Below are 19,066 nucleotides of genomic sequence, written 5' to 3' on the forward strand. Positions count from 1 at the left end.
TGTTAATGGAAATGTAAATTGGTGCAGCCACTGTGGAAAACAATATGGAGGTTCCTCAAAAAATTAAAAATAGAACTACTATATGATTCAGCAGTTCCACTGATGGGTATCTATTAGAAAACAAAAACATTAATTTGATAAGATATATGCACCCCTATGTTCACTGCAGCATTATTTACAATAGCCAAGATACGAAAGCAACCTAAATGTCCATTGATAGATGAATGGATAAAGTTGATGTGGTATATATACAAAGAAATATTATGCAGCCATAAAAATGAATGAAATCTTACCATTTGTGACACCATGGATGGACTCAGAAGGTATTATGCTAAGTGAAATAAGTCACACAAAGATAATTCCTTTACAACTTCACTTATAGCAGAATCTAAAAAACAAAACAAACAAACCAGCAAAACAAAAGAGGAACAGACTTATAAACAAACTGGTGGTTGCCAGAAGGGAGGAGGGTTGGGGGTAGGTGAAATAAGTGAATGAGATTAAGAGGTGTAAACTTTCACTTATAAAATAAAGTCATGGGCATATAATGTATAGGCAATATAGTCAATTATATTGTAATAACTTTGTATGGTCACAGATATTTCAGTTAAATATATGTGTTGGAGCTCCTTATTAACTCTCTCTCATGTTTTCTACTACTTTTTCTCTCCTGCATTCTGGATAATTTATTCTGATGTATATTTCATTTCACTAATTCTTTCTTCATTTATGTCTAATATGCTGCTAGACCCACTTATTGAGTCTTCAGCAGGTGGCAGAAATGGAAAACTGGGACTAGAGACTTGTAAAACTGAAAAAATTAGCAATGTTAGCATCTGACTTATACCTATAAAAACAATTCATTCATCCATTTGTCATGGTTCCTAACCTGTCAACATGGATTACACCAGGAGCAAACCCTAAGTCAAGTATTCAAGTGCAGGTAGTTTATTTGGGGTGACACACTGGCCTGGAATTAGAGAAGTTAAACAGGAAAGGAAGGAAGTTAATAATGGGTTTATTATCAAGAAAGTTAACACTGTAAGCAAGTGAAGCTTAATCCTTGTGAAGAACTCTGGAAGAATGGTGTTTCTCCAACTTCAAAGTGCACAACATCACCTATTTAAGCAGAGATTCCTAGACCTCACTCCCAGAGATCCTGATTCAGTAGTTTTGGGGTGGGTTTTGTGAAAATAAATACAGGAAACCTCATTTAAAATGGAGCTGGGGAGCCCTGAAGGGGAGCTTTCATGCACTATCACTTGCCATACCTTACAGACCCCAAACAGGAAAAAGCATACCTCACAATCCCCAACAGGAAGAGGCTTACTTGACACACCCCAGCAGGAGGAAGGAAGAATTTCTCTTTGCCCAGCAACAGCGTGGCCAATGAGAAACCATCACACTCAGTCAATGAGAAGTCATTACCACCATGAACTCAGTCTCCTCCAAAAGACTTTTGTTCAAAACAGCCCCTCCCAGCTTTCATCTTTCCTCTGTAAAAGCAAGCCCCTCTCCTCTCTTCTCTGGACTTGCCTATGGTTAGCCATAGTTTGCATGTCCCAAATTACAAGTCCTCCGCTCTTCCCAAATACATTCATTTTGCTGGTAAAATAACAGGCTCTTTTGTTTTTTAAGGTCAACAGTTCTAAGAATTTGTATTTCTAACCAACTCCCAGGCAGTAGTGATGTTAATGCTACAGGTCAGTGGATCACACTTTGAGTAAGCAGTAGTATAGAACACACTTCTGAGGGAGTTATCTTGCCCAAGAGGCAAGGAAACTGGGGTATTTATCCAACAACTCCCAACAGTCATTGTTTTAAAAGGCTGCTCTCAAACAGCATTAATTCCCTGGTACTTCCTCCCTGACTGAACATTGGCAGAGCAGGTGTCTGCAGCCAAGAGAAACCCCTCAGGAAATGAGTCACATGTGCTGGCAGCTGAAATCAGTTTGGCATGTATTGACAAGGAAAATGCCAAGGAAATGTGAGCAGATCATTGACACCATTTGCTACACTGCTATGTATAGTGTCATGGGGAAAATACACATTAAGCAAGAAATTACACAAATAAATTACAATGATAAGTGGTATAAAAGTAAATTACATGAGGCTCCCACTAAAGATAGCCTCATATTATTTCAGATGGCAACCTCCTAGAGTAGTTGATGCTGACCAAAACAATGCACTTTTACAACTCTGTTAAACACCAACTCCAGATCGGTATCGTATACATCTGCCATTACTGAATGCACAGTATCTTATTTGAAGTCACTGTGATTGGCAGTTTACACTACAAATGTGTGCGTAATTATTATTAAGTTTTCCATTTGTTTCATTTGGATAAACCTTAGCTAAGATTTACTTTGTTTTATAAACCTTAAATTGCAAATATGAAAAGCAAGCTATGTTTATTTACTTCAATTATTTTTTTTTATTAAATTGTTTCACCAAGAGAAAACCTAAAGCAGTATTGTATTTTGAGAAGTATGTTATAATTTATTCTATGTCTTTTTTATTTTGTAAATCTATACTCACTTTCCTTCCTAAATATATTTATCTCCTTAAAGCATCTAAAGAGTTAGCAACTGCAAAGTTAGGGAACAGTCCACAAAACTATCCTTACTTCAGTGGTTTCAAGTGCACACTCAGATTTCATAATATGCTGGAAGCACTCACTGAAAGCTGTTGTACTCACAGTTACAGTTTATGACGGGGAACGGATATAGATTAAAATCAGCCTAGGTTAGAAACACATAGGACAGAGCCTAGGAAAGGAATAAGTGTGGAGCTTCCAGTTGGCCTCTTCTATGGACAGTGTTATTTTCATGGTATCAATGTGTGACAACACCCACAGAGTACTGCCAAACAAGGAAGCTCATCTGAGCCTTGGTGTCCAAAGCGTTTATTGAGGCTCCGTAACAGTCCCATGGCTGATTGCCCACATGGCTGATGTCATTTTCTAGCTCCTTAAGAAGTCAAGCTGATACCGCTTGACTCTAAGTACCATCCTAAATCACACTGGTACTATCTGGCTTGGCCCAAGGTCCCCCCGCAAACAAAAACATTTCTGTCAGGCATGATATTCCAGGGCTTAGCAATTACCTCCCAAAAGCCAAGAGCTCAGGCCAGATTTCTTTTTGGGCAAGTTTAAATTCTCTACTACACTGTGCCTTACTCTGTTCTCATTGTGTGTGGTCACTGCACTAAAAAGCCCTGACATTCTTCTTCACCTTTTTGAGCTTAACTGCCACATTATGATATTGATAAAGATATAACTACTTGTGGACTTTTGTAATATACATGCTTCAACACTGCTAGACTCTCATCAGTATTTGGGAAAAAGTCAGTTTATTTGCTATTTGAAACCCACCCAAGACTCACAGCTCAATCTTATTCTAGTATCATCAGTGAGAGTTTTCTTTTTCCATATATAGGCATACCTTGTTTTATTGTGCTTCACTTTCTTGTACTTTGTAGATACCACGTTTTTGCGAGACCCTCCACCAGCAAAAAGATTACGACTTGCTAAAGGCTCAAACGATGGTTAGCATTTTTTAGCGATGAAGTATTTTTTAATTAAGGAATGTACATTTTTTGTTGCTGTTTTTAAAGATTTTATTTGGGGCAGGCCCGGTGGCGCAGCAAATAGTGCACACGTTCTGCATCTCGGCGGCCCGGGGTTCGCCGGTTTGTATCCCGGGTGGGGACATGGCACCACTTGGCAAACCCCATGCTGTGGTAGTCGTCCCACATATAAAGTAGAGGAAGATGGACATGGATGTTAGCTCAGGGCCAGTCTTCCTCAGCAAAAAGAGGAGGATTGGCAGTAGTTAGCTCAGGGCTAATCTTCCTCAAAAAAAAAAAAGATTTTATTTTTCCTTTTCCTCCCCAAAGCCCCCCAGTACATAGTTGTGTATATATATATTTTTTAGTTGTGGGTCCTTCTAGTTGTGGCATGTGGGATGCCGCCTCAGCATGGCCTGATGAGTGGTGCTATGTCCGCACCCAGGATCCAAAACAACAAAACACTGGGCCGGCCCAGAGAAGCGTGTGAACTTAACCACTCGGCCACAGGGCCAGCCCTCTGTCTTTTTAGACATAATGCTATTACACACTTAATAGGCTACAATACAGTGTAAACATAACTTTTATATGCACTGGGAAACCAAAAAATTCCTGGGAATCGGTTTACTGGAGTATTTACTTTACTGCAGTACTCGCTTTACTGCAGTGGTCTGGAATTGAACCCACAATCTCTCTGAGGTATGCCTGTATTGGTCTTCATTGCTATATATGTCATATTTTGCAAAATAATAATGAGGATAATCAATCTATGATGTAATACCTTTTCTTTAATATCAGGATGAAAATCTGGCTTTTTGAAAAGCTATCAATTGTACATCAGATAGTTAAATTTTCCTTTCATGAGATGATTACTATACTTGAAAACAATTACTTAGGAGCGCATTGTTCTCTCTCTGAGGCAGCAAAGATAACTTCCTAAAACTAGCTAAAAACCTGAAGATTGCTACTGTTTAAACACTAACTTTTAGTATTTATAAATTGTTACGCTTCAAATCCCCTCTGCAATACAAACTATTGAGTGATATCCATGCATGTAAAAATGCAGTATCTAATCATTCTTTTCCTTAAAGGCACAGAAACTCCCTAACAATTTTATTTTTGGTTCCGTTAGATAGGAGAATGCCCCTGTTGCGCACTTTGTAATACAGTCATACAAATGTCTGAGTATGAACGTTTAAAATCTTACTGCAAAAAACGTTATGTTGGAAACAAAACTTGTATTTTATAAATGAGAAATCTTGATGTAATATTTATGAAACAAATTTTAACAATGTTAAAATTAGTGAACATAAATCATTTTTTCCAATGTTGAACAATTCTTTTATAAAAGCATGAAAACATTTTTTTAATCTTGAAGAAAATAACACTTTCCTTTGAATTAATATAAGTTGGTACTTGTATTACAAAAAGCGTTATCCAGGGCCCACCCAGTGATATAGTGGTTAAGTTTGCAAGCTCTGCTTCAGCAGCCCGGGGTTCACCGGTTCAAATCCTGGGCAAGGACCTAGACACCTCTCATCACACCATGCTATGGCAGCATCCCACATACAAAATAGAGGAATAGTGGCAACACATGTTAGCTCAGGGCCAATCTTCCTCATCAAAAAAAAAAAAAGTTATCCAAACAAAATAGAAAATATATTGTATCTAAAACTTAATGCCAGAAATTTTTACTGAGGGTATAATATTTAGTGTAAGTAGCTAAGAAAATCTTATAATGAGGTTAGAAAACATATTTGATATTTAGTATTATTTTGTGTCTTAAAATCTTGGAAGAGAACATTTTGACTAAAACATGCAAATGCACCAAATCTAACAATAAATGTGACAAGAAAGCAAGTAAACATATTTTTAATCCACAAACAGCAGCATATCATAATATAATGAATAATCACCATAAGAATGATAGTAAATTTACATATATATTATTTTCTAAAAACTTGAAGATACTAAAGAAATATCTATGCAAAGCAAATGCATAAATTAATAATATTAAAATGTTTAAAAATAAACCATAAATATATCTTGTGACTACTTCCACCTTGTGCTTAGCTGCATTTTCTCATTGCTTATTATGTTAATGAAATTCTGAACATTAAGTGAAATGCTAAATCTCAGGCTGAGATCTTAGCATATTAGTTGTTCTTAAGGATTTCCTGCCCTCCAGTGGTATCTGCCTTAATATTTTCACTGCACCTTTCAACATTACAAAGAGAAGACACATCACTTATACATTTACATTTTGAAATTATATCACACTGTATGGCATCATCTAACTTTTCTTTCATTACAGGTTCACTCTCAGTTTGTACCCATGCATCACATCTTGCAACTTGTACAGTGCAATTACTGCTTTTGTTTTGCACAATGTGTGCTGAATCACAGTGAGACTGTGGAAACTGACCTGTCTTATCTTTAAGTGAGAACTGGTGAAAATTCTCATTTTGTTTATGAATTTTGGCATTGTTTTTAGCAATCCTATCATGTGGAAGTGTTGCCATCCTTTCTAAATAAAAACTGTTAGTTGTTTCTTTGGTTTTGATGGATCTCCTATTTGAATCTTCAATTTGCTGCAATATTTGATCTTCATCTTCAGACAGCTAAAAGAAATTTAGTAATTTTGCTGTAAATGATGCTTTAATTTTAAAAAATCATTCAATGACTTCAAAGCAGACATTCTTAAATTCACATCATGGAAAATTTCAAAATACAGAAGAGACTTTGGCAGGTGGCAAGTCAACCTGGACTTTTGATTTTTAAAAATCATGGAGGTTATGGATTTTTTAAATAACAAGAACAATAATGATAATGACAATCCTTGTATTACAAATTCAAAAGAAAGGGTCGGCCCTGTAGTGTAGTGGTTAAGTCAGGCGGGCTCCACTTCAGCAGCCCAGGTTCATGGGTTCAGATCCCATGGACCTACACTACTGCCAAGCCATACTGTCTTGGCAACCCATATACAAAATAGAGGAAGATCGGCACAGATGTTAGCTCAGGGCTAATCTTCCTCAGCAAAAAAAAAAAAAAAAAAAACAAAGAGGAAGATTAACAACCGATGTTAGCTCAGAGAGAATCATCCTCACCAAAAAAAAAGAAAGAAAGCAAAAGAGCTAAAAAAGAGAAGGGGAATTTTGTCTCTTATCAGTCTCTATAATCACAGGCTACATCATCCCCCTACCCTTTCACACAGAGGAAACGATATACACCACACTCTTCAACCACTTAAAAAGAATGGAGTAGAAGTAATAACTTCGAAAGAAACAGTTGACACATATAACTTGTTCAACTATTCACTCATTGACTTTAGTCAAAAGATATCTATATTGTATCTTTTATGGGCCCAGTCTCATCAAAGAAACAACTTAAGGAGAGTATCGGCTAACAGAAAATCAAACAGAGAAAAGGAAAATTAAACAGCAATAAATATCACAACTGTTACATAAAAAGTCAAATTTTAAGTACTTTTAATAGGTTTATATTTCAATTTACTAGCTTGAATTTTTCAACTTCACAAAAAATTTATCTCTTAATTACTGCACTAACCAAAATATTCTTTTAGTGAAAATCTTATATAAAAGTACTGATTAGCCAAGCTAAAAAAAAAAAAAAAAGGCAGAGTTAACATTAAAAACCAAAATGAGGTATACGTCTCAGTTGTTTGGCACTGAAATAGGAAAAGTAAGCCCAAGAAACAGCATTAAGACTGGCTGCACACAAATTAGAGAAAACAAGCTCAATACATTTGTTTATTCAAGAAACAAGTATTTTTTAGCATCTGCAATGCAAGTGAAGCAGACACAGTTGCTGCCCTCTTAAAGCACACGTTCTCATTGGTGGAAATGGCATTAACCAAATAATCACATGCGTGCATATGTAATGACAGAATGAGAAAAGCACTATGAAAAACAAGTATGAAGGACCTTGAGAGGATAATTGAGGGGCCTAATTTAGATTGAGGAACCAAAGAGGGGCTTTCAGAAGTAGCGACATATTTACGCTAAGACCTAAAGGATGAGTAACAGTAAGGCAGAGGAAACAGGATATATAAATAAATGCCCTGAAGCAGAAAAGAGACTGATAAAGTAAGGAAAGTGAAATGTCATACGTGCGGAGTGTGGTGAGAGAGGGAGAACACCAGAAGTTGAAGATGTAGCCAGACTATAAAGTAAAATAGAAATCCACTCAGAGGAATAACATGATTCAATTTAAGTTTTCAAAAGATCACGATGACTGCTAACTGGAGAAAAAGTGGAACAAGAGTGGAAAATAGATCTCTTAGGAAACAACCACAATAGTTCAAGAACAAGATGATGCTACCTTAACTAGGGTATTGACACCAGAAGTTGAGGAAGTAGATAAATATGCCAAGTATTTTGGAAGTACAGTTGACTGAATGAAGTGATGGAATGAATGTGGTTAAGGAAGGCAGATGAGGCAGAAAGAGATGACAGTTAATTACTAAGTTTCCAGAGCGAGCAATTGAATGGACAAAAAGGTATCACTAATATAGGAAATATCAATAAAACTGACTTGGGGAGAAGATCAGGGGAATTCAGTTTGAGGAATAAAAATAAGGAGATTTTTGTGAAACATCCAAGAAGAGGTATCCGCTAGGAAACTGGACATCTAAATAAGGATCTGGGCTAAAGTCGTAAAGTTGAGAACTGTCATCAACTAGACAGTATATAAGTCATTGGAGCACATAACATCATCTAGAGTTTGGAATGTAGGTTAAGAGAAGAAAAGGATCCTGCAGCAAACCATAAACACTATGACATTTATATAGGAGGAAGAGTGGAAGAGAAGTAGACAAAGGCATAAAGCAGCACTCAAAGAGGTATGAAAAAAACAAAAGAGTGTGTTATCATAAAAGCAAAGAGAAGAAAATGTTTCAAAAAAAAAGAACATAATTTCTATTAATATTACTAAAAGTTCTTGTAAAATAAAAACTTTAGTGTCCAACGTATTTGACAAAATAGAAATCACTGGGGTCCTTCCTTAGCAAGAGCAGTTCAGATGGAAAGTGAGAGACAAAAGGTGGACGAAATGAATACGGAAGAATTGATGGAGGAGAATTCCATTAAATGTGATTTCTGAGAAATGCAGCATTCCCACTCAGAACATAGCATGTCATTCCAATTATTCAGACGACAGTCTTCAGTAACACTTTAGTGTTTTCTTCATATAAGCCTTAAGGTTTTCTTTTTGTATGTATTTTTGGTTGTTTTAGGGTTTCAATTCTTATGAGTGGGTTCTTTTAAAAACTCTTTTAAAAGAAACACAACTTTATCATATACACACACACATATCCTGATAAGATTGGCTTTTGTCAATAATAATGAACACATTCATTTATACTTTAATTTTATATTTCTGTTTATGTTCTTACATTTTTAATATTTTTCACTTTTTGTTTACATTTATATTTCCACTAGTTATTGTCTCAACTATTTGTTTCAGAATGTAAACGTACACTATGAGATATACAAAGAATTCTAAACTAGTATAGCATATATTAATAAGCAAAAAAAACGAAAAGCATACCTTACCATCTCTGAACTAGAACTGAAACAACTATCTGTGGGCCTTGGAGAGTAACTGGTAGACGAACTACTCTGTGAAGACTCAAGATCTGAAAACGAACATTTAACTCATGAGGAATGGTATTTATTAATACTCTACTAAATATATACACAGGCAGCAGATATCAGCTGGTAACATAAGTTTAGCTAACATACTGCAGAGCATTTTAAAAGTGCGCCAAAACTAGTTAAAACTTGAGAAACTCCGCATCTTGGATTTCTGACAGAGTATTACGGGTTTATTCTACACTTAAAAGTTTTTCATCTACAAGTAAAATAAGGGTACATAAGGCAAGAAAGGAGAACAGAGAAAATTCAATTGATTTTTTCTAATATATGAACAATGTTTTATGAACAAATAATTTAAATAATAATTTAAAGTGTCAACCTACAGGAAGGAGGAATAAGGCAAGTTTATTAAGTCCAAAGCACCAGATATTTGCTAATCTAATAAACGAAGCTTCCTTGTACAATAAAAGCTGTATTTAAAAAATCAACTCAAAGCATCCAGTCCGATATTCTTTCATTATGTGCTTAATGTGTTCTCTTATGATAGCAAGTTAAGTTTAAAAATAGGCCTGAGAAGTAGGTCATGACTCTTCACAATGCATAAATACTGTAGACCAAGAGGGACGTGCATTCACACTAAAGTAGCAACAAAAACAACAAAAAGTACCTACCACCAAATCTAACAAGAGACATGCAGAATCTACTTGAGGAAAACTTTAAAGTGCTTAAAGGTGTTCTAAACAACTATTAAAGATACAAAATTAGGCTGAATTAACAAAAAGACATCCCTTGTTCTTAGATAGGTCTACTCAACATCATTAGTATGATAATCCACACTAAATCAATATATACACTTAGCATTTTCCTGATAAAACTAAAATATTTCTTTGGAGCTACACAAGTTGATTTTAAAGTTTATATAAAAAATAATCAAAATTAGCCAGAAAAATTCTTTAAAAAGTACAAAGGGAGGTGTAACTGTTTTAGAAATTAAGCATACTATAAAGCACTTACCATAAAAATAGTACAGTATTAGCACACAAAGATTAGGAAAGACCAGTAGAACAGTAAAGAAAGCCCAGCACATATGAAAAGTTAGTACATAAAAAAGGTGGTATCACAAATGCCTAGCGAAAAGACGCATTTTAAAAACCTGAATCAATACACATCTCACACCTTAAATCACAATAAACTCTAAAGGGATTAAAGATTTAAGCGTAAAAATATAAAATCATACTAACACTAGAAGAAAACATTAAGTGAATTCATTTAACCTGGGAGTGTAGAGTCTTTCTAATTAAATCCAGAAGTATAAAAGAAAAGATGAATAAAATCAACCACATAAAAAAATACATTAATCCTTTGGCAAAGCAGGAGATATCATAAGCAAAGTCAAAACAAATCTAAAACCAATAATAAACTAGGAGGAAATATTTGTGACATATCACAAAGACCTAAATCTCTTTAATATATAAAGAGTTCTTAAATATCAAGAAAAAAATACCAAAAATTCAATTGGTCAAAAGACATGAATGGAGACTTTAAAGAAAAAGAAATGAAAACAGACATTAAATATTTTTAAAAGACGTTCAACTTCACTTATAGAAAAAGAAAAGCAAACTTAAACTGCCATCTATCCGTCTGTCTACCTATCTATTTTTATAAAACTCACAAAAATTCCCAAGTTTGAACACAATCCCTATTGGTGAGGCTGTGGAATAAAAAGGCACATTTCTGGTGAGATTGCCAAATGATGCAACAGGGAATTTGGTAATATCTATCAAAATTGAATTTTGGCAATAATAACTACACAAAAAAACAATGTATCTCCCCTTTGACACAGCAATCCTACTCCTAGAAATTATCCTGAAAATGTACCTCCACAATTAAGAAACATATACACAAAGTTGTTCACCAAGCATTGTTTATAAGAACACAATACTGGAAACAAGCCAAATGTCCACCAACAGGGCATGACTGAATAAACTATAGCCCATCCACATAATAGATTACCAAATTGTCATAAATAAGGGATGAAGAAATGTCTAGTACTAAGATGGAGAAATCTATAAGAAACTTACTAAATAAATGAATCCATTTATTTCATCTATAAAATATCCTATATTATACAAAATATCCTATACTACATTTAAGTGAGAAAAGTGGAGAACTAAGACTCATGTGAATATGTGTGTTTATATATTCTTAGGCTTTATTTTGAAGAAAAACAGAACACAACAAAACATAGTAAAATGATAAACCATAAACCAATAAAAAAGTTACTCATATGAGGCAAAAGGAAATAGGGCAGACAAGATAGGATAGAAACCAGACTACTGGTTTACACTTCAAAAATTTAAATTAAATCCAAAAGAAAAAAGTTGATAAAGATTTCTAGGTATCCTAGCAAAGTAGATATCCGAAAGAATCATTCCATCACAGAATATCTAAAAAGTACCACAAACTATTTTTCATAAAAAGACAGTATAGACTAAAATGACCACTCAAATATGAAGTATTTGCTACACGCAGCCTACAAGCAATTAGAATCTAGTATATATATATGAAAGATATATAGGATATATACATATATATCTACATATGGAAAAGATATATCCTATAAGGAAAGCCAAACTTTCTAAAAGAAATGTGACCAATAGACATGAAAAGTATTTCACAGATAAACAGGGGTGGCAAATCAACCTAATTAATAATGGGAAATATAAATTAAAATTACAATGAAATACCAGATTCCAACAATGATAAAAAGCTGATCCAGTGTTAGTGAGAATATATAACAACTAAGAGTCTTAGCTCCTGCAAGTGGGAGTTTAAACTGGCACAACTACTTTATAAAACAATCTTGTATTACCTAGAATAGATGAAGATGCACATAACATTTGAACTAGCCAATTCTACTCCTTGACTCATATTCAAGAGAAATTTTTTATACATGTGTGCCAGGAGAAATGTCAAGAATTGTCCAAGTAGCATTGTTTATTATAGCAAAATATTCAAAACAATCTAAATAACCAATGCCAGAAAATGTATAAATTGAGGTACATTCACACAACAGAAGGTTGCATAGCAGTAAATAAATAATTAAGTATATTAGAGTCACAAATATCAGAGTGGGTGAACAAAGAAAAGCAAGTTGCAGCAAAATATACAGCATTTGCCTCAATCTGTGAACAGTTCAAAACCAAGCAATGTAAAAGTCTATGTGTGATACCATAAAAACAAATTCAGGATAATAGTTACCTCTAGGGGGCAGGATAGGAAATGCAATTGAGAAGATCTTCAAATGTACTGATTACGTATTATTTCTTAAGCTACAAAGTGAGTACAAGGGTATCTATTTTACTATTATTCGCTAAAATGTACATATATGTTACATATATTCATCATGTATAACACATTTTATAAAAGATAAAAGTAGTTTTGAAGACAATTGCATCACTAGTATATTCTAAGATATCTAGGAAACATATTTGCTGGCAAAAACCTAAAAAAAAAAGCACTTAAAACAATTTCCACTTAAATGTTAGTTTTTTTAAAAGAAAAAAATTCACTTATACTGACGGACTTTCATAGTAGAGGTTGGCCTGCCTTTTAAAGAACACGTTCCTCCTTTTTCCATCAGAATCTAAAAGAAAAATAAAATTTAAGAACTCCTAAGTATACACAATAATATCCACTTATAGCTCCCTTTTCACCCCACCAAATCATTTTACAGTACTCTTCCTTCATATTACTTTAATTCCACAAAGATAATTTTAAACTCACAAAGAAAAATTTGCCTATGACAAACAATAAAACAAAACAAAATTGAAATTCATTTAGAAACAGCAAGCAACAGAAGAGACACTTGATAAGAAATGAATTGACAAAAAAGAAAGGATTCAGGTAATCATAACAAATGCAGCTGAAAAAAGGAAAAGATACTAAAGCAATTTGGAGATTTATTCTGTTTTTCTTTTTCTAGTTTGTTAAGTTGGATATCAGTTCATTTATTTTCAGGTTTTTTAAATAGTAAAAGCTCTTAGAGGTATCAATTTTCTACAGAATACATCATTGGTTTTGGTTTTCATCAATTTCTATGTAATTTGTAATTTATTTTCATTTCCTTTTCTTTTTTTCTTTTTCAAAACCAGAGTGTTTCTTAATTTTCAAGAAGATAAGGGAGGTTAAGCAATTCTTTTCCTCTTCTTTAGTTCTAATTTAATGAATTTTTTATTAGAGAATATGGCTATGAATCTCTCCTTAGATAAATCTCTTAGACTTTCTTTGTGGCTTACTACATGAATTATGTTTGCAAATATAGTAGGGACTTATAGAAAACATATATTCTCTGTTGGTGGGATATACAGTTTTTGATAGACAGATAGGCAGCATAAAGGAGAAACCATCTAGTTGTTCACCAAACATGTTTCCCTTTCCTTTTAAGCATACAGCTAAAACACATTTCCTACCCTCCCTTGGAGTTGGTTTGGACACGTGATTTAAGTTCTGGTCATGGGCAAAGTGGTGTACACCACTGCCAGTGCTGGCCCATAAAAATTTTCTCCACAATCCTCCACTTCCTTTTCCCTTCCGCTATACCCAGTATCAACAAGTTGGAAACCTACCAGTTGAAGATACCAGAGTCCCTACCAGCTTGGAGCCCTGAATAACTTTGTCGAGCAAAGCCTCTTTTCTAACCTCACTATTTAATCATTTAAAAAGCCTTGTACATTCAACTCTTAGAATATTCAAGCCCCAAACCTGCACCAGTAAGACACAAGCTGAGAAAGCTATATAGACCCCCAAGACAGGCAAACACTCCAATATCCACTTCAGATCTGTTGATAGAGGATAACAGACAAATAAAATGGTCCCAAAGAAAGAAACTAAATTATTTAAGGAATTTCCCCATCCTCTAGGATAGCAAGATTTTCACACAATGTCTGCCCAGCAGGATTTCATGATCTGTATGGATCAGTAACTCTGTATCACCTCTTCTTCTCCTTTCTGAATGGGCTTTTCGTTGAATTTTTACTCTCCTTGTTCCAATAATATATATTTTATTTACATATATCTTGCCATCTTTTTATTTTTAACCTCTATTATTATGTTCTACATGTTTCTTGAAAAACTATAAAGATTATTTTTTTCTTCTCAATTTGATATTCTTTGAATCTTGTTAAGAAAAATCAACCTCTTTATATTTCATATATTAATTGCTAAGCAGGTTTCATTCCTTACATTTTACCTTTCCCATTTATCTAAAAGTTATTTCATTCTTTCCCATCTTGATCAGGTTTCCTAGTGTGACATCCCCACTCCCTTGAATTCTGAATATCTTCTATGTGTTTTTATTTCCTAGTGATTACCTTCCGATTGGTAACAACCATAATTTAAATCTTATTCCTCTACTACTTTAAAATTAAATAAGTTCCAGTTCAAGACGGCAATGTAGGAGGATCCTGAACTCACCTCCTCCCACAGACACACCAAATCTACAGCTACATACAGAACAACTTCCTCTGAAAGAAACCCCAAAACAAGCTCAGAGACTCCTATACATCAGGGGAATGAGAAAAAACCCACAGTCAAATGGGTAGGAGAGGCTGAGACACAATCTTACCATAAACCCCACCTGGGCATGGTGATCCACAACCAGGAGGGAACCCACAACTCTGAGCTTCTCCCCAAGGAGTGAATGGCTTGACCCTCATATCTGGTACTTGAACTTTTAAGACCTTCACCAAAGAGATAAGCCCCCAAAACGTCAAGTTTTGAAAGCCAACAGGGCTTGTGTCCATGAGACCCACAAGGCTACACGGAATGGAAAAACAGTTCCTAAAGGGCTCGCACAGGCTCACCATGCTGCACCCCAGGGCCTAGAGCAGAGGCAGCTCACTGACTATCCAGTCTTTCTGCGAAACAAGCCTATTAGCTTATCCTCATAGCTGCAAACTAAGAGTCAGGCTTCTAATTAAACTCACATCTAAGGGCTGACTGTAATCCTCTCCAGTGAACTCGGAGGCTGGGTACCATCTTTCCACTCTCCCGCTGCCTCGCTCATGGTCACCAGTACCTTGCAGAATGGAGCTTACATTTGAGGGTCCCACAGGACTGTAACAAATGGAGAAAGAGTTCCTAACTGGCTACCCTCCAGGGCAAAGCAAAGAGACAGTAGATTGAATCGCACCCCAATCCTTCTGTGAGAGAAGCCTATTTGCTTATCTTAAATCTTTGGCCTAAGGAGCAGGCTTCTAATTTAACACACATCTACAGGCCTACTGAAATATTCTCCAAAGACCATAGAGCCCAGCGGGCACCATCTTCACAGTCCAACTCTGCCTTGCTCCAAGTCACCAGTATCTCCCAGAAAAGAGCTTGTGCACATTGTCTGGAGGCCCAGTTTTCGCAGCTGCCACCCACGGGATGCCCCTTGATCAGCTGGCTCTGGTAGCCAGCAAGGCTTTGAAGGGGATCAGAATTGGCCATCTGAGCCAGCCCTGATGGCCTAGTGGTTGAAGTTCGGTGTGTTCCACTTTGGTGGCCTGGGTTTGGTTCCCGGGCATGGAACCACATGACTCGTCTGTCAGCAGCCATGCTGTAGCGGCAGACCACATAGAAGAACTAAGACTTACAACTAGAATATACAACCATGCACTGAGGCTTTGGGGAGGGGAAAAAAAATGAAAGAGAGAAGAAGATTGGCAATAGATGTTAGCTCAGGGCAAATCTTTCCCAGAAAAAAAAAAAAAAGAATTTGCCACCCCAAAATGTGTCTCTTTGCCTTGATTATTTTAAGGACAAAAGAGTCTTTGACTCTTTGAAAGAAATTCTGACCTTCCCCCTAACTGCCTAAAAGAATTTAAGATAGAAGGGCCTGTCCCAGGAAGGAGATACCACCATAGATAATTCTAGATGTGGTAGACAGAAAGACATCTAGCAAGGGCCATTTTATCAAAAGATCTCTTTCAGTTCCCATTGTCTACAGATGGCCCAGCAAACACTTGTTTATCAAACATTTCCATTTCCATCGTCATGTAAATTGCCTTCCTCTCCTTTGAAGTCCCAAACCACTACCCCCAATATCCTCCTTTATCTTTAGCTGAAGATGGTATTAAGGTGGCAATTTCAGCCACTCCAGCAAGATTTTCCTGGGTTTCTCCCATGTACATATGTTATCAAACTTTGATTTTCTCCTGTTATTCTGTCTCATGTCAATTTAATTCTTAGACCAGCCAGAAGGACCCAGAGGGTAGAGGAATTGTCTTCCTCCCCTACAGTTTACGTTCACAGGTCCCACAGGACTATAATGAACAAAGAAAGAGTTCCTAACCAGCTACCGGTCCAGGGCACAGCAGTGAGGCAGCAGACTGAAATGCCCGTCTTTCTGTGAAAGAAGCCTATTAGCTTATCTTCATACCTGTGGCCTGAGGGACAAGCTTCTAACTAAGCACAGACCTAGGGGCTAATTGCAATCCTCTCCAGAGACCAGGAAGCCCAATAGTTACCATCTTCACACTCTCCATCTGTCCCACCCTAGGTTGCTAATGTCTCCAAGAAAGGAGATTGTGCACATATCTAGCACCAGGGTTTCTGTGTCAGCTGCCCAAAAGACACATCCCTTGATAGCCTGGCTCTGGTGGCCAGCAGGGCTTGTGTTCATAGATTCAACAGGATGTCAGCAAACAAACAGTTCTTATATGGCTATCACACCAGGGCTCAGTGCAGACGAGCACACAGAAATGCTCATGTCAAAGTCTTCCCATGAATGAGGTATATTTACATACTTCAAAAGCTGCTGCATCAGGGTCCAGTTTCCAATTAGACTGAATCTAGATGTTGACTGAGATCTTCCCTATTGGGACACTGGCAGGTTTTTGCACACCCTCAAATACTGGGAGCCACTAAAAATAAAGTAGACTGCTTGAACAACCACAAAGGTTTGAGAGACAACCAAGAGCTACAGCAGGGTTGAAACATAAGGTTCATCTCCTGCACGAGGCCACTTCTTCAAGACTAGAGAGGTGGCTGTTTTACAGAATGCATGGAAACCAACACAGAGAATCAAGGAAAATAAAGAAACAGAAGAAGAAATTCCATATGAAAGAACAAGATAAAGCCTCAGAAAAAGACCTTAATGAAATAAGTGATTTACCTGATAAAGAGTTCAAATTAGCCATCATAAAGATGCTCACCAAGGTCAGGAGAAAAATACACGAAGAAAGTGAGAATTTCAACAAAGAGAACATAGCGTAGAAAGTATAAGAAAAATACCAAAAATAAATCACAGAGCTGAAAAATACAATGGAAAGGTACAAAAGAAGACTAGATGAAGCCAAAGAAAGGATCAGCAAACAAAAAGACAGGGCAGTGGACTTTACCCAATCAGAGGAGCAAAAAGAAAAAGGAATGAAAAAGAATGAAGATAGCACAAGGAACTTATTGACAACATCAAGTGGACCAATATTTGTATTATAGGGGTCCCAAAAGAAGAAAGGGGCAGAAAATTTATCTAGAGAAATTATGACTGAAACTTCCCTAACGTGGGGAAGGAAACAGACATCCAGATCCAGGAAGCCCAGAGAGTTCCAAATGAGATGAACTCAAAGAGACCTCACCAATACACATTATAATTAAATTATCAAAAGTTAAAGACAAGGAAAGAATCTTAAAAACAGCAAGATAAAAACAACTTGTTACATCCAAGGAAACCCTCATAAGACTATTAGCAGATCTTAAGCAGAAACTTTGCAGGCCAGAAGGGAGTGGCACAACATATTCAAAGTGCTGGAAGAAAAAACTGCTAGTCAAGAATACCCTATCCAGCAAAGCTGTCCTTCAGAATAGAAGGATAGATAAAAAGATTTCCAGACAACCAAAAGCTAAAAGAGTTTATCATCACTAGACTGGCCTTACAAGAAATGTTAAAGGGACTTTAAGCTAAACCGAGAGGGCCCTAAATCAGTAACAGGAAAACATATAAAATTATAAATCTTACTGGTAAAGGTAACTATATAGTAAAATTCAGAATAATCTAATGTTGTAGGTGATGGGTTAATCACTTATAAAGCTAGTATGAAGGTTAAAAGACAAAAGTACTAAAAATAACAACTACAATGATTTGTTAATAAATACACAAGATAAAAAGATATAAGTTGTGACATCAAAAACATAAAACTTGGGAGGGCAGTAAAAATTTAGATCTTTAGAATGCATTCAAACTTAAGTTTTTAAGAACTTAGAATGTTATAAGTTGTTTTACATAAGCCTCATGGTAACACAAAGCAAAAACCTACAGTAGATACACAAAAGATAAAGAAAAAGGAATCCTAAGCACACCATTACAGAAAATCATCAAATCACAAAGAAAGAAAAAAAGAAAAAACAAAGGAATTACAAAACAGTCAGAAAAAAATGAACAAAATGGCAATAAGTCCACACCTATTAATAATTACTTTAAATGTAAATGGACTAAATTCTCCACTCAAAAAATATGGAGTGGCTAAACAGACTGAAAAAACAAGATCCATCTATATGCTGCCTATAAGAAACTCACTTCAGAGGTAAGGACACACACAGTCTGAAAGTAAAGGGACAGAAAAAGATGTTCCATGAAAATGAAAACCAAAAAAAAACCTGGCATAGCTATACATATATCACACAAAATAGACTTTAATACAAAGAGACTTGGAGACAAAGAGAGTAATAAGAGACAAAGAAGGTCATTATATAGTCATGCACCACATAAAAACGTTTCATTCAACAACAGACTGTGTATACAACAGTGATCCTTTAAGAAAAGTAACATATAGTCTAGGTGTGTAGCAGGCTATACCACTGAGGTTTGTGTAAGTACTGTAAGAGAGGAAAAAATTTTCCTC

At 35.7% G+C, this 19,066-nt stretch overlaps 1 protein-coding gene across 1 annotated transcript in view; it reads right to left on the reverse strand.

Moving 5' to 3' along the window:
* Positions 1–5,256: 5,256 nt before the first annotated feature.
* Positions 5,257–19,066, reverse strand: part of LOC138917616 (regulator of DNA class I crossover intermediates 1-like) — a 72,759-nt gene continuing 58,949 nt past the window's right edge. The window contains exons 11-13 of the mRNA XM_070234847.1: positions 12,765–12,828; positions 9,141–9,223; positions 5,257–6,188 (exon numbers count right to left, since the gene is read on the reverse strand). Of these exons, the coding sequence (XP_070090948.1) occupies positions 5,724–6,188; positions 9,141–9,223; positions 12,765–12,828 (612 nt within the window). The 3' untranslated portion in view covers positions 5,257–5,723. The remainder of the gene's footprint in view (positions 6,189–9,140; positions 9,224–12,764; positions 12,829–19,066) is intronic.

Source organism: Equus caballus, chromosome 15 (genome assembly GCF_041296265.1).
Source record: "Equus caballus isolate H_3958 breed thoroughbred chromosome 15, TB-T2T, whole genome shotgun sequence".
NCBI classification, from domain to species: Eukaryota; Metazoa; Chordata; class Mammalia; order Perissodactyla; family Equidae; genus Equus; species Equus caballus.